This window comes from Schistocerca serialis, chromosome 4 (assembly GCF_023864345.2).
Source record: "Schistocerca serialis cubense isolate TAMUIC-IGC-003099 chromosome 4, iqSchSeri2.2, whole genome shotgun sequence".
Taxonomy (NCBI): domain Eukaryota; kingdom Metazoa; phylum Arthropoda; class Insecta; order Orthoptera; family Acrididae; genus Schistocerca; species Schistocerca serialis.
The window spans coordinates 803,346,747-803,364,272 of NC_064641.1; the positions used below are offsets into that span (position 1 = coordinate 803,346,747).

The following is a 17,526-nucleotide window of genomic DNA, read 5'->3' on the forward strand; positions in this document are numbered from 1 at the left end:
ATAGTGTAAAAAGAATTTCTGTAAATCATTATACATTATATTTTTGCTAAACTTGATGTGTCTCCTGTACAACACATCATATGATCTGTACAATGTATGTAATGAGATTAATAAATCACATTTTACATTTACATATCTGCTGTGCAGCACCATTTTCAACAATGTGCACTGGATATTGTGCTCCAAAACATTTCTGCCCACAGTATCACTGAACTCTGTTGTCAGATCTATCACAGGTCACTGCTTATCCTGTTTTACAAAGTGGGGTTTGCGCTAATGACCATAGAAGTTTTGCGCCCTAAAACCACAAACAAAAACACAAAGTGGGCAATCCTCAGACTTTCATGTCCTGTGAGGAGATGTGGATGCCTAACAGCAGTGTATACAATTTTGTAGATATATAAGCTGCACACACTGACATACTTCATGTTGAAATAAAAATCTACATAGCTACTATTCCACATGATAACAGTCAGATAATTGAAATAATGAGCAATTTTAAAGTTGTGGAGATCAGTACATACAAGCTATGTTGGCCCTCTGAGGACAGATTTCATTCCTTGATGCTCGTACCACTACTTCTCCATTCATTTCATTTGTGTAGTACACAAATGAACGTTTGCATTCACCTTCTATGAAGCACTGGACCTCATTCTTTTCTTCATTGACTGAAATACACACAAACAGTAGATCGTGAGTGACAATAGATATTTTAAGTTCGTATTTTACTTTAAAATATGGAAATTGTGATACCTTCAACACTCTCTGTCAGTGTGAAAGTGAAGTTGCAGTTTACACACTGATCCTTGACTGCTTCATTGTCAACCATGCATTTAACACAATCCCTTAGAGTATCACATTTGGAACCACTAACCTGAAATATATGTTTGATGATAATAACCTATTTTTAGAGCAGTATACAAGTATTCTGATACATGTGCAGATCTACTGCATGAATGCTAATTTTCATATTACAAGGATAAAAAAAGTTACAATAACGTTTCTAATATATAAGTTAACATAATACATCCTGGATTTGACCAAAAGCTAGTGCAGCTCCTGTTTTAGTCTTAATACCTGCCATTATTTAAATATCAACAATTAATCGTCTCTTGAGACTATAACTGGAATGACGACCTAAAGACGGCTGATGAATCTTATTTTCTTACAGCTCCTACCAACACTGCAAAGCTACATTTGTGTAATTCTAAACATCCTTTTGATATACACTGAGTGACAAAATCAATGGGATAGCAATACGCACATCTACAGATGGTGGTAGTATCATGTACACAAGGTATAAAAGAGCTGTGCATTGACGGAGCTGTCATTTGGACTCAGGTGGTTCCTGTGAGAAGCTTTCTGATACGAGTATGGCTGCACAGTGGGAATTAACAGACTCTGAATGTGGATTAGTAGTTGGAGCTAGACGCATGGGACATTCCATTTCAGAAATCATTAGGGAATTCAATATTCTGAGATCCACACTGTCAAGAGTGTGCCAGGAATACCTAATTTTGGACATTATCTCTCAACTTGGACAATGCAGTGGCGATGAACTTCACTTAACATTTGCAGTCTAGTCACCCAGATCCCATCAAACATTTATGGTACATAATCGAGATGTCAGTTCGTGCACAAAATTCTGCACTGGAACATTGCCGCAATTATGGACAACTATAGAGGCAGCATGGCTCAATATTTCTGCAGGGAACTTCCAAAAACTTGCTGAGTCCATCTGTCGAGCTGCTTTATTAATCTGGGCAAAATGAGGTTCGATATGATATTAGTAGGTGTCCCATGACTTTTGTCATCTCAGTGTAGACCTGTAATAAGGACAATAACCTCAGATTTTTCTTTCAGCAACTCAACACCCATCGTGAAATCTGATTCATCTGGTCCACCTCATTTCAACCAGTTGCCTTCCTTTGTTGACCATGACCATACAGGAAGTTCAATATAAATGTCTGTGATTATCAAAGCTACCTGTCACCAATGATACTTCCATTTGCACAAACACCACTCTTTACATATCAAAAGTCCCTTGCCTGCAACCTTGGTACATATGGATGTCACACCTCTTGTGGATTCAATCACTTATTTACACATCATCTCCCATAAATCTGTCATAAAAGAGAGACGTCAGGGAGGTAGAATGAGTCAAGTTATATCATAAATGGCAGAATCAGTCACTACAGGTTACATTGTGAAATATATTAACAGCCATTTATTAGTAGTGCTCATCTACTAACATGGAATTTAATTCTAGTTTCATTTACAAATTTATGTTAGAAGCAAATCAATTATTCTTAAAAAAAAATCTACTGTTTCACTTCTTACACTACTCAGCTGCTCCTTTCATGTATTACTTCATATTTATTATGAGATGCCACTGTTAGCTATCTGTATACTGGTTAATTCGAAAGTAAAATTCTATGTACCGACTTGACAGAAAATCCTAGGAAGTTCTGGTCTTACGTTAAATCAGTAAGTGGCTCGAAACAGCATATCCAGACACTACGGGATGATGATGGCATTGAAACAGAGGATGACACGCGTAAAGCTGAAATACTAAACACCTTTTTCCAAAGCTGTTTCACAGAGGAAGACCGCACTGCAGTTCCTTCTCTAAATCCTCGCACAAACGAAAAAATGGCTGACATCGAAATAAGTGTCCAAGGAATAGAAAAGCAACTGGAATCACTCAATAGAGGAAAGTCCACTGGACCTGACGGGATACCAATTCGATTCTGCACAGAGTACGCGAAAGAACTCGCCCCCCTTCTAACAGCCGTGTACCGCAAGTCTCTAGAGGAACGGAGGGTTCCAAATGATTGGAAAAGAGCACAGATAGTCCCAGTCTTCAAGAAGGGTCGTCGAGCAGATGCGCAAAACTATAGACCTATATCTCTGGCGTCGATCTCTTGTAGAATTTTAGAACATGTTTTTTGCTCGCGTATCATGTCATTTCTGGAAACCCAGAATCTACTATGTAGGAATCAACATGGATTCCGGAAACAGCGATCGTGTGAGACCCAACTCGCTTTATTTGTTCATGAGACCCAGAAAATATTAGATACAGGCTCCCAGGTAGATGCTATTTTTCTTGACTTCCGGAAGGCGTTCGATACAGTTCCGCACTGTCGCCTGATAAACAAAGTAAGAGCCTACAGAATATCAGACCAGCTGTGTGGCTGGATTGAAGAGTTTTTAGCAAACAGAACATAGCATGTTGTTATCAATGGAGAGACGTCTACAGACGTTAAAGTAACCTCTGGCGTGCCACAGGGGAGTGTCATGGGACCATTGCTTTTCACAATATATATAAATGACCTAGTAGATAGTGTCGGAAGTTCCATGCGGCTTTTCGCGGATGATGCTATAGTATACAGAGAAGTTGCAGCATTAGAAAATTGTAGCGAAATGCAGGAAGATCTGCAGCGGATAGGCACTTGGTGCAGGGAGTGGCAACTGACCCTTAACATAGACAAATGTAATGTATTGCAAATACATAGAAAGAAGGATCCTTTATTGTATGATTATATGATAGCAGAACAAACACTGGTAGCAGTTACTTCTGTAAAATATCTGGGAGTATGCGTGCGGAACGATTTGAAGTGGAATGATCATATAAAATTAATTGTTGGTAAGGCGGGTACCAGGTTGAGATTCATTGGGAGAGTGCTTAGAAAATGTAGTCCATCAACAAAGGAGGTGGCTTACAAAACACTCGTTCGACCTATACTTGAGTATTGCTCATCAGTGTGGGATCCGTACCAGATCGGTCTGACGGAGGAGATAGAGAAGATCCAAAGAAGAGCGGCGCGTTTCGTCACAGGGTTGTTTGGTAACCGTGATAGCGTTACGGAGATGTTTAATAAACTCAAGTGGCAGACTCTGCAAGAGAGGCGCTCTGCATCGCGGTGTAGCTTGCTCGCCAGGTTTCGAGAGGGTGCGTTTCTGGATGAGGTATCGAATATATTGCTTCCCCCTACTTATACCTCCCGAGGAGATCACGAATGTAAAATTAGAGAGATTAGAGCGCGCACGGAGGCTTTCAGACAGTCGTTCTTCCCGTGAACCATACGCGACTGGAACAGGAAAGGGAGGTAATGACAGTGGCACGTAAAGTGCCCTCCGCCACACACCGTTGGGTGGCTTGCGGAGTATCAATGTAGATGTAGATGTAGAAGTTAAAATATGTTTCATATGAGCATTTATCTTAACAGAATTTACATCCCCTGAGATCAATATTCTAGTAAATTCTAGTAAGTCATAGAAGGAATGGCAAATAAGGTGCTCTTTTACCTTGCTTTTGAAATGTCTGGGGGTTTCCTGTTTCCACCAAATGTCTGCTGGCAGAAATTTTTCTACTAATTCTGAATTTCACACCTCATCCAAAATTTAGTATTATTACTGATGACTAGTACTATCATGGAGTTAATGTACTGGTATACAAGCAAAAATTTAAGAGTCCCTGAAGGGGCTTCTGTGTGATGTTCATAACTGTCTTACTGCACACTTCTGATTACACCAAATGACAGCATTGCTTAAAAAAATACACCATATGCTAACAATTTTGTCTACAGGTCAAACAACTAAGAGTGATTTCTAAGTGCTTGTTAGTTGCCTCATCCGTGTGTAGGTGCCATCTCAATTTGTTATAAATTTTTTAACATTTTCCTGGGTGTGCCTGTTATGGATGTGTTTGGCCCCTTTATCGCTATATTAGTATCATCCAGTTTTCCACATCTATCTAGGTGAATGCTGGGCTGGCAACAATGTCCCATGATTGTAAACATTTAGAAAACGTTCTCACATTTCACATGTGATAACTCTAGACGCAGACAGATAGCATACACAAATTCCATCCTGTGGGTTAAGAAGTGGCAACAAGAAGGGCATCTGGCCACCTTGTACCACAACATTGCTGAATTCAGAATAACATGCCAAACCTGTGAAGGAAAATGAGAAAGACCCCTGTATAGTACCATCAGCAAAAATCACAGTTTTTGATGAGTTCTCCAGAGTCTTTTGTACATCATTTTTGTACACTGCTTCCCATTAAAATTGCAATACCTTTAAAGACAACATACAATAATGTCAAAGTTGCATGAAATATACTAAATGGTTGGATATAAAAATGATTAGTGTTTCAGCACAACTGCACAAAATAATCAGGAAAAAGATAATCTACCTACTATCTGTAGCATGTTTCTCGTTTGTAAACTGCATTTGCATGTTTGTTGTTTGTGACAAGATAGTAGTAGGCCTCATATAACAATAAGAACATTTAGCAGCATGAGTCAGACTTCAACAGTGGCAGAGACTGCAGTTTATTGTTCTGCTCTATTGCTGCTCCCATTGGACAGCACCTCGCAAACTGTCATATAGACATGGAATCAATGGGTTCTTCCCATTGGACAGCATCTCGCAAACTGTCATGTAGATATGGAATCAATGGGTTCAAGAAGCCATACTCAACACTAAGCTGGATCCCAGCAACCCACATGAATGGTGCCTGAGAGGACTGTTGATGTAGTCATGCTGAGTTTTACAGCCACATCCTGTATCTTCAATCAGGAGATGTCTGGAGCCCCAGGGACTGTGACCATTATGAACTTGTTGCAGGTTCCTTTGACATGGCAGCAGAAAGAGGTATGACAGAAGAGGAGTGCCCAACAGTACTGTGGGGTGCAGAAGTGGTACCACATAATCTTTCCAGATGAGTCATGGTTGTGCATACAGCATGAGGTTACCTTGTGTGGAGGTCTCTATGAGACTGAACATTGCTGGACTGCATTTGTTCTCATCATATGGGCCCAGCACCTAGCATGATGGTATAGTGTGCCACACAATAGGATCATCTCTGATTTGCATATGGTAATTGCACAGCTGGTTTTACATTTCTGACGAGTTAAGGCCAGTGGCTATTTTCAGAGTCTCCTTAATATTATCTTTCAACAAGATAATGCAAGAGTTGTGCTGTGCTGACTTAACTTGATACAGAGGATGACCATTTCCCTATCCAGCATATGCTCCAGATATATCATCAGTTGAAAATAATCTGGTAATGCAATGGTGTAAAAGTGACACATCACCTGTAACCAGCCACTATGACTGATGAACTCTGCCATAAACTTGAAGCACCATGGAATTACATACCAGTATGTCATCCAAACACAGTCTGACTAGCTGCCTAATTGGGGTAAAGCCATTGTTGCTACCAGTGCACCTAATTTAATTAAAGTTTTATTCCTTTGGTATCACTTGCTAATGTGATCTTCTGTTTTCTATTGTGAAGGTATGATTTTGTCCGTGGAATGGTTATGCTTTGAACACTACAATTTTGTAGTTTTCTTAGTAACATTTTATGATCACCCTGGCCTATAAGTAAAACAACACCACCATAGATTCAAATAGTTATGTTCAGCCTAGTCAAATGCTCATACCCAAGTTTGCCACTCCATCAAAGCTCTTTCTGGCATCAGATTAAACAGGAGGAGAGAAAGCCTGTCATCTTGTTGGTTTCCTGAATGTACACTGAGTCTGTCAGACATTTCACCATTTACCATCACCTATAGGCCTACACACCCACATCAGCTGGATAAGCTTCACTTTACTTTAGCACACACCATTTTTTTCCAAACTGTTTGCTTCTAATATTATAATATACACTTTGAAAGTCATCAAGAAACAATGTGTAACTCTTTCATTTTTCCATCTTTTTCACAGATTTTTGACTTATAGTATGTAGTTGCAGACCTACATCTTCAAATCTCGTTTACTGGAAACTAAGAGTGTTTTTTTTCTTTTTTTTTCAATATTAGTAAGCTTGACATCTTATAAGCCAGACTGAGAAGTGCAATTACTCTGTAATTAGTGCATCTGATGCTTTCTTGAGGATTGTTCATATGACCAATATTTTCCATCCATTAGGATTTTTTCTCATTCTCCACATACAAATTATCAATCTACATCTACATCTACATCCATACTCTGCAAGCCACCTGGTGGTGTGTGGCGGAGGGTATTTTCAGTACCTCTATCGGTTCTCCCTTTTATTCCAGTCTCGTATTGTTCTTTGAAAGAAACATTGTCGGTATGCCTCTGTGTGGGCTCTAATCTTTCTGATTTTATCCTCATGGTCTCTTTGAGAGATATACGTAGGAGGGAGCAATATACTGTTTGACTCCTCGGTGAAGGTATGTTCTCAAAACTTCAACAAAAGCCTGTACCGAGTTACTGAGCGTCTCTCCTGCAAAGTCTTCCACTGGAGTTTATCTATCATCTCCATAACGCTTTCGCAATTACCAAATTATCCTGTAACGAAGCGCGCTGCTCTCCATTGGATCTTCTCTATCTCCTCTATCAACCCTATCTCGTATGGATCCCACACTGGTGAGCAGTATTCAAGCAGTGGGCGAACAAGTGTAATGTAACCTACTGCCTTTGTTTTCGGATTGCATTTCTTTAGGATTCTTCCAATGAATCTCAGTCTGGCATCTGCTTTACTGACGATCAATTTTATATGATCATTCCATTTTAAATCACTCCTAATGCCTACTCCCAGATAATTTATGGAATTAACTGCTTCCAGTTGCTGACCTGCTATATTGTAGCTAAATGATAAAGGATCTTTCTTTCTATGTATTCGCAGCACATTACCCTTGTCTACATTGAGATTGAATTGCCATTCCCTGCACCATGCGTCAATTCTTTGCAGATCCTCCTGCATTTCAGTACAATTTTCCATTGTTACAACCTCTCGATTACCACAGCATCATCTGCAAAAAGCCTCAGTGAACTTCCGATGTTATCCACAAGGTCATTTATATATAATGCAAATATCAACGGTCGTACGACACTCCCCTGCGGCACACCTGAAATTACTCTTACTTCGGAAGACTTCTTTCCTTTGAGAATGACATGCTGCGTTCTGTTATCTAGGAACTCCTCAATCCAATCACACAACTGGTCTGATAGTCCATTAGCTCTTACTTTGTTCATTAGACGACTGTGGGGAATTGTATCGATCGCCTTGTGGAAGTCAAGAAACACGGCATCTACATGGGAACCCGTGTCTATGGCCCTCTGAGTCTCGTGGACGAATAGTGTGAGCTGGGTTTCACACAATCGTCTTTTTTGAAACCTATGCTGATTCCTACAGAGTAGATTTCTAGTCTCCAGAAAAGTCATTGTACTCGAACATAATACGTGTTCCAAAATTCTACAACTGATCGACATTAGAGATATAGGTCTATAGTTCTGTACATCTGTTTGACGTCCCTTCTTAAAAACGGGGATGACCTGTGCCCTTTTTCAATCCTTTGGAACGCTATGCTCTTCTGGAGACCTACGGTACACTGCTGCAAGAAGGGGGGGGGGGGGGGGCAAGTTCCTTCGCGTACTCTGTGTAAAATCAAACTGGTATCCCATCAGGTCCAGCGGACTTTCCTCTTTTGGGTGATTTTAATTGTTTCTCTATCCCTCTGTCATCTATTTTGATATCTACCATTTTGTCATCTGTGCGACAATCTAGTGAGGGAACTACAGTGCAGTCTTCCTCTGTGAAACAGCTTTGGAAAAAGACATTTAGTATTTCGGCCTTTAGCCTGTCATCCTCTGTTTCAGTACCATTTTGGTCACAGAGCATCTGGACATTTTGTTTTGATTCACCTACCACTTTGACATAAGACCAGAATTTCTTAGGATTTTCTGCCAAGTCAGTACATAGAACTTTACTTTCAAATTCATTGAACGCCTCTTGCATAGCCCCACTCACATTACATTTTGCTTCGTGAAATTTTTGTTTTCTGCAGGGCTATGGCTATGTTTATGTTTGCTGTGAAGTTCCCTTTGCTTCTGCAGCAGTGTTCTAACTCAGTTGTTGTACCATAGGTGCTCTTTTCCATCTCTTACGATCTTGCTTGGCACATAGTCATCTAACGCATATTGTATGATAGTTTTGAATTTTGTCCACTGATCCTCAACACTATCTGTACTTGAGACAAAACTTTTGTGTTGAGTCATCAAGTACTCTGAAATCTGCTTTTTGTCACTTTTGCTAAACAGGAACATCTTCCTGCATTTTTTAATATTTCTATTTATGGCTGAAATCATCACTGCAGTAACCGCTTTATGATCGCTAATTCCCTGTTCTGCGTTAACTGTTTCAAATATTTTGGGTCTGTTTGTCACCAGAAGGTCTAATATGTTATCGCCACGAGTCAGTTCTCTGTTTAACTGCTCAAGGTAGTTTTCAGATAATGCATTTAAAAAGATTTCACTGGATTCTTTGTCCCTACCACCCATTATAAACATTGAGTCTCCCAGTCCATATCCGGCAAATTAAAATCTCCACCCAGAACTATAACATGGTTGAGAAATCTACTCAAAATATTTTCCAAATTTTTCTTCTGGTGCTCTGCCACAACAGCTGCTGAGCCAGGGGGCCTGTAGAGACATCCAGTTACCATGTTTGAGCCTACTTTAACTGTGACCTTCACCCAAATTATTTCACATTTATGTACTTTTCAAGCATTCATATTCCACCTTTTTTTACAACCTCTGTCTGCTTACAGTCAATTTCTGGTGTCTTTCCATTTTTCATTTTCTTCGAAACTTTCATAATATCCTTCAGTGTTGGTTCAACTTCATCCCTTACCAACTTTTTTTCTGAATTTACTCCTCTTTTCTTTTCTGGGAGTTGTGGTGGTTGTCTTAGTATTCCACAGGTTACTGAAATATTTTTTACAACCATGAAGTACCTTTTTTCATGTACTTTGAGCATTCCAGTTTTGTTTTGAAACAATTCAGTTTTTGCACTGTACAATTTCTTGAAGTTCATGGCAATTTTGAAGAAGTTTCTTATGTCCCCAGTTGTCCTACCTTCGTCAGCTCCTCTTGTTTTATTGCTCGAGGGAGTTTCTCTTTGTCTGCTTGGTCTTCCTCTTTCATACCTAACAGCTGTGTCATATTGATTCCTTCACTTTTTTTACCTCCTGTGCTGGTAAGCTATTTCTATTTCGTTTATTTCATCATTCTGACAGCTTCTCTGCATCTGACCAACTTCAAGACTTCTGTTCACTTCTTGATGGCTTTAATAGCTTACTACTTATTCCCAGGATTCCTTCCTTGAGGTATGATCACAAGTCTGTTATATCCTCTTCCCACATATAGCAGTCATTACATAGCAAAAATATTGTGCATTTTTACTGAGAATCATTGTTTAATGGCGTTCTCATCCAACAAATCAACATTTGCATTAAATCCAGTATTCTTATTCTTCAGTCCATTGGTCAATTCTTCTGGATGTGCCGATGGCAGAAAATAATTTGAACCCACTACTACACCTCATATCTGCTGCACCTCATATTCTTATTCTACTCTGCTTTTATGTATGGTAGCTACCAGAAAGTGATTTAGGTTTGAGTTGTTTGGCCACATGAATACTAGGTAATTTTATAACAATATTATGAAAAGGATAGTTACTAGTCACCATACAGTGGGGGTGCTGAGTCACAGATGGTACAACAGAAACACTGTGTGTGTGTGTGTGTGTGTGTGTGTGTGTGTGTGTGTGTGTGTGTGGGTGTGGGTGTGGGTGTGTGTGTGTGTGTGTATTCTTGACAAAGGACTTCTTGGCTGAAAACTCATTTTGTGACTGTCTTTTTCTTTTTGTTGTGCCTGTCTGTGATACAGTGCCTCCACTACATAGTGAGTAGCAACTATCCTTTTCATAATATTGTTCCATTCCATCCTGGATTTTCCATTATTAGGTAATTTTATAAGTGTTTTTCTATGTGAAGTAGGTGCTGCCTACCCTCAGATTCTTGACCGTAACTAGAATTATTAATCGCATTTGTTCCATTACCATTTGAGTTGTCATGAAGACTGTAGGGTCCAAAGCAAGGCCTTCTTAAATCTTCACAACTTACTTACACATTTACTTTCCAGAAAAAGATTTGAGTTTTATTCAAAGATGTTCTTTTGTTTATTGATTCAGTGGTGGTATAGAAACTACCATTCTCATACTTGTTGACTGTTGCTGCATAATGAGATACCATCCTTATTTTTGAGCTTTCCTTCAAGTCTCATATAGATTTCCTCATTTAGTGTTCTAATGTCCAAGATTCTGGCCCTTATTCTACTGGGCACTATGATCCAACTTGATGTTAGTTCTTTTCCATCTCTGTCTCGGTTGCAGAATGAGTTACTCGGTTTTTTTGTTTGTCCACATCCTCTCCTGGTTGCCTTATGTCTTGGAGTGCTACTGTGTCAAGCTCATTCACATTTAGTGCCTCACTCAACACTACCGCAGCACTGGAGAATGTTCCAAGGCCTACATTTAATTTTTGTTTATCCTGTATTAAGTTTGTAACCTTTTCTTTGCCAGTGTTGACATCTTTACTTTTCTATACTGTGACAAAGGTTTCTTGATGTTTCACAACACCTGGGTGTTCTAGAGGGAGCAGGATGAATGTTGACCCCAGATCCATTGACATCGTGGATGACCAGGTAATTTTAATTCAAGGTTTTCTTTCATTAATTTCTGGTGGCCTGTCTGCATGGGAGAAGTTGCAAGTATTTTATTCCCCTGTACACATCATGTCTTTAAGCACAGTTATGTCAGAAAATGAAGTATTAGTTTTTACAGGAATAATAAATATCCATATTGCTGCTGACGTGTGTAGTTGGTGTAATATAATATCTCTTCAAATTTCAGTGATAAAATACCAGTTATCATAGCTATGACATGCAGTTGATAATCAGGTCACTTTCATTTACAGTTTTTATACTCTAAGTTATTTAAGAAGTGTAACTTTTGTAACTATATGCTATTCGATAATATTAAGAGTCTTATGTTGACCATTATCTTTCTATTTAAAAATAATTTCTATAAAATAAAACAAAGATGCATAGTTGTTAGTGGTTATATCAATCAGCAAGTACCAGTACAGCAATAGATTTTAACAGTGATAATTCCAGCTTCAGGTTTTTAAACACACCATCTTAAGCTAAATATAATGTTTTTCATTTATGTATTCTTCAACAAAACATGCTTTGACACCTTGCAGCGGTTCGCATATTTTGTTGATTTCATAGGTTGTCCCCGGTGTCAGTGTACTGGCTGAAAAATTAGGGGTGTAAGTGCAACTACTGTCTACTGTAAATGATGTAGCCGACAGAGGCACTGTTGTGTTTCACAGCAGCTTACTTTCATTTTTCACAACCCCCAATATACACATTTAATATACGGCCAGTGCACTATTGTTTAAAGTTTCCATAAGCCTCATTAATAGTTTTCAGGTGAACATCCACATACTGCTACAATAGTTTACAGTTGAACATCTATGAGCAGTAAAAGCCTAAGCACACAGTCTTTCAAATAAATTGAACAGTCACTGTCATTGCTTTAACACGTGGCCTACTGATGTAACACTTATTTCACTGTTAAATTGATGCATTGTTGTCATTCTAACCAACACAGGTTCCTCATCTGAAACTCGGCTGTGGACTGACTGTCTCATGACCAAAAATCAGACCCTTACATATCATCACAATAATAGGTACTGAAACTACACATTGTTTAAAGTTAAATTTACAGAAACAGCAATTAAAACTTAACTCATTAAATTAATTGAATATATTGAAAAATTGCATATTTTTAACAGTTTCTTCAACTGCAAGAGTTAGGCCGAATTATTTGTTTAAATCATGAAATTAACATATATGGTTACACAAACAATACTTTTGACAAAACTGTTAATTACTTTGGAATTAATTAAGGGCTGGCTATGGTAACATGTTTTCATATAGAGCCAAATAAATCCTTTAAGATTACTATCAGTTGTTCCCCCAAATGTTTATAATTAGTACAGAATTTATATTTGTTTATATGTCAACAATAGAATTGAAGTTACAAAACAATCATTGATTTCACCCTGTAACAAAAGATACTAACTAGGGATAGTTGAAATTAATTAGAAAGTCAATCACATGCCTAAAACTAATCACAAATTAGATCTGGTGTAATATTCTTTAAAACTGAGGGCCAACTATCTCTTTTATGACAATGCAGATTATATTCACGTATATTAATGCTAATTAGTTAAAATTGAAAAACAATGAATTTTAAGGAAACAGATGGCAAAACAAGAGGGGAAGTAAAAAATATCCCAGATTGCTTCATCACAACCTATGTGCCATTTCAGTAGATTTTTTTTATTTCCGAAACTGCATTAACTTAAAAATTAATGCCATTTCAGATGTAAAACAAGGATCACTGAAGATGATACATAGGTGTGGAAACATTTTTGAGTAAAGAATAAAAAAGGAAACAGGCATTGTGTTTTGGAGAAGGTACATTTAAAAAAATTAAAGAAAAAAAAAACTAAAAGAAAAACTTGCAAACATGGAAAATTGGCGACATGAGCTTCCAACCCCAGCAAGATGATTAATAATTTGAGCAGTGGCTATGAACACATACAGTAACATTAACATTAGCACCAAATATATTTGCCATCATTCCTCATACTTACGGGATCCTTTTCACAAAAATCTCCCGAATATGGAAGTCCATCTGTGGTCTTACACACACATTTGCCACACTCACAGTGACCATTGCCTGAACATTCTTTTCCAGTTATTGGTGATTTGCATAAATCAGTGTCATTGTAACACTGGCATGCTTTTCCTGTCCATGGCAACACACAAATGCATGTACCACATTTACAACTGCCATGGCCTGAACATATCTTACCATTAACCACCTCACAGGAAAAGTCATCACATTCACAATAGGCACCACTAACACCCTGCAAATAAATATAATTTGATGTGGATTTTCAAACTAACACAAATTTTGTATTCAGCTATAAATATCATTTAAAGGCTATAGTTATACATAAGGTATAAATATGAGAATACCAGAAAAATTACTTATTATCAGGTAATCTATCTAAAAAATTATTTATTAGATTACAAATACTTTATTTCTTTATTTTATTTATCCATACAGAGACAATAAATATTGTATGGATGTTGTTCAAATGTACTATAAATTTGTGTGAAATCATTTCAAGGAAGGGGAACATACCAATATGTAGATAAAATAATACAAACAAAGCAATACAGAGTCACAAAATGTATAGTAAGATAAATTCATATAAATATATTCTTATGTTATTTTGTATAGTCTGTTTTTCACAGGCCTTTACTTTTGTCCTCTCTAACCAGCAAATCCTTCTACACACTACAATGATCCAATAAAATTTTACATCAGACAACAGCTGTTCATTAGATATGCAAATATAATGAAAAAGTATATAGGCAAAATACAATATTTTTGGTTCTGCTTTACTAAAAAAAGTGGTCAGAAAGATATTATAGTCCAACATAGTCACCTACCAAGTAAAATCATTGTTAGCATAGAATTTTTTTTAAACTATGCATTAAATTTAATTCTATCATCTAATTGACTTATGTTGATTGGCTGCTTGTTGTAAAGTTTAATGCCAATATGGGCCACATGCCTTTTTGTGTGTGTGTGTTTTTTTTATGTGCTGAGTATGGAGTGCTGTGCTATTTTGGATATTGTGGCTATGAGAGTCAGCACTTGTCTGAAAACATGCAAGTTGGACCCCAACATATAAAATACATTGTAAGGACAACATGGGTCTGCCCTGTCTCTGTGGATGACTATGAAATATTTATTTGGATCTTCTTCTGGAAGGAAAAAAATTGTTTTAGGTGGCAAGTGGTGGAGTCCTAAAATGTTACTCTGTATTTGGTCTTCTTCTGTAAAGAAAAAAATTGTTTTAGGTGGCAAGTGGTGGAGTCCTAAAATGTTACTCTGTAAGTTGCAAAAGACTGAAAACAGCCAAAATATTCCATTGTGGCACCCTGTGAGGTACAAATGTTTGCCATACTTCTAAGAGCAAAACATGATGAACTGAGTTTGTGTGCAAGTTTTATTGTACGATCATTAAAACTTAAGTTTTCATTAAAATGAATCCTCAGCAATTTTACAGATGTTACTCTGCTATGGTTTTGTACCCCAATACCAGATACCTTCGACTTATTTTCCCAAATTTCATGTAATTTGTTTTATTTACATTTAATGTCAAGCTGTTTGCATTCAGACAAAAGTGAACATACTTAAGAACTTGATCAGTAGTTGTATTCAGCAATTGCTTTGATGCACTTATTATCACTCCAGTACCATCAGCAAATAGTATGACACTGGCTGCACTATTCGAGGTGTGAATGTAATTTATATAGACAAGAAATAATTTGTGACTTAGAATACTACCTTGTTGTTCTTTTTGAATGGATTATATGGTTGGAGTGAGGTGACATCAGTCCTATGAGCTGTGTTCGGTTTTGTAGGTATGATTCAAACAACTTTCTTACTGCTGCACGAATACATAACACTTCCAATTTTTGTAAAAGGGTATCATGATTGACAGTATCTAATGCTTTGGAGAAATCTAAGTTTACTTCTACTATGCTATTGTTTCTTTCCCTGGTCTTTTGATTATTTGTTAAGTGCAACATAGTACTGTTCTTTCTGTGTATACATCTGCCTAGAAGCTATACTGATTATTGGTTTGTACTTGTTGCCACTTTTAAACAACAAATTCACTTTAGAGACATTCGGCTTCTCAGGCAATCAGTGGCAAGCACTGAGGGCTGCTGTTGGCAGTGCCAAAAATAATATGTTTATCAACTTCATGTGGTAGCATCGAACATATAAGACAATCTCGGCAATAATTACTATATTTCATAATATACTGGATCAAAGAAACAAAATGTATGAGAAACACAAGTAAATGTTTACTACAATGGCGCTCTTCTTATGCATAATAAGTGTTCCATATATTCTGGGAGACTGTGTTGGGAAGCATTTGTATACAGTTTCACAAATGGAGAGAGAGAGAGAGAGAGAGAGAGAGAGAGAGAGAGAGAGAGAGAGAGCAGGGCAGGGGGGGGGGGGGGGCAGGAGAAAGAAGTTGTTTCTTTTTCTCATGTATGCATTGAAAATAAAATGTAACAGCAACTACAAAAAATCTCTCTCGTACACGCAAATGCATGTACGTGTGTGCTCATATTACCCTCACCAACATTTAAAACTAAAGGCATTGTAATCACCAAAAGCAGCAGCTTCATGAATTTGGGAGACAAGCTTTGCAATAATTAGTAGGAATGGTACTGAAAATCCTTTCGTGGGCAAGTAAATCAATCTTTTTTTTTATTTTTACTTGAAAATTTCAGTTTTTCACATGAATGATTTTTCACAAGATAGTACCCCTATGGGACTCAGATGTTCTTCTTTCATAGTGTGTTGTAGAAATGTTTTCATCCTCTTGAGCACTGAAAAGTACGACTCAGCTAATGATGTTGAGATAGGTATCATGATTATCAGTTTACGCTCAACCTCTAGAATCAGTAAAAGAAGTGGAATTGTACTGGAGGAGGAGGAGACGAGGCGGTCATTATAGACAGTACTGTACTGGAAATTGCTTTCAATGCAGGCCTAACACAGAAAATTTGAAGGTTTCCCTTCAACTTTCTTTTCTCCAGAAATGAATGTGTGTGCATAATCTCAAGGTATTTCATCTTCACCTTTGTTTCCCCTTTATCCAGAATCAGGCTGGGTTGGGACATCTGTGGTACTTTTCCACTTTCCCCTGTCTTTCCACCTTTCTTCATCTAGAACAGTTTTGTTCCAGTCCAGATTCCTTCTTAGACTGATCTTTATTGAGTCAATCCATCTTACTCTGGGCCTCCCTCTTGCTCTCAAACTTGGCCTCCATCATTCATTTTGGTAATCTTTCATTCTCTTTACATGTCAAAATAATTTTAACCTGTTCTTCTCAGTTCTCCCATTCAGCTTCTCTACTGCAAATTTTGTTCCTAATGTCTTCATTTCTCACTTTGTCTCTTCTCATACTTCTTAGGTGTTTTATTTCACTGGCTTGGATTCTACTCTCCTCTCTTCTTGTCATTGTCCTGGTCTACAATGCATATGTCAGTATGGATGTAACGCATGTGTTGTATAGCACTTCCTTACACTTCATTGGCACCTCCATTCCCTAGACTAAGCCCACCACACACTGGTAAATTGCATTGCTCTGTAGTATCCTTTTGCTAACTTCTGCTTCCAATCTCAAGGTATTTGTCTAGAAAGTTTGCTGTCTATTTGTCAAACTGATTTACATCAAAAAATTGGTTGTAATGAGGTGTCCAGTGAACTGGAAATGTAATTGTATTTCAGAAAGGATGGCACTGCACACCTCTAACGCATATCCATTTTTATAATCATCAGCAGCCCGTGGTCTCTTGGCAGGCATTGTTTCACCATTTTCAATGGAGTCAATGTTATCTCTGATGTTTTGCATTACCATTTCAAAGTTATAAATTTGTTGTTTTGCTTTAATTGGTTCAGTTATGTATGTTTTAAAACTGATTATGTCTGCATGAGGTGTTATGTTATGTAAAAACTATAGACAGAAAATGAAG

At 37.7% G+C, this 17,526-nt stretch overlaps 1 protein-coding gene across 1 annotated transcript in view; it reads right to left on the reverse strand.

The window, feature by feature from the left end:
• LOC126474781 (integrin beta-PS-like) overlaps positions 1-17,526 on the reverse strand; it is a 123,730-nt gene that overhangs the window by 8,522 nt on the left and 97,682 nt on the right. Inside the window, exons 10-12 of the mRNA XM_050102258.1 lie at positions 13,545-13,820; positions 754-874; positions 525-668 (exon numbers count right to left, since the gene is read on the reverse strand). Coding sequence (XP_049958215.1) covers positions 525-668; positions 754-874; positions 13,545-13,820 — 541 coding nt within the window. The remainder of the gene's footprint in view (positions 1-524; positions 669-753; positions 875-13,544; positions 13,821-17,526) is intronic.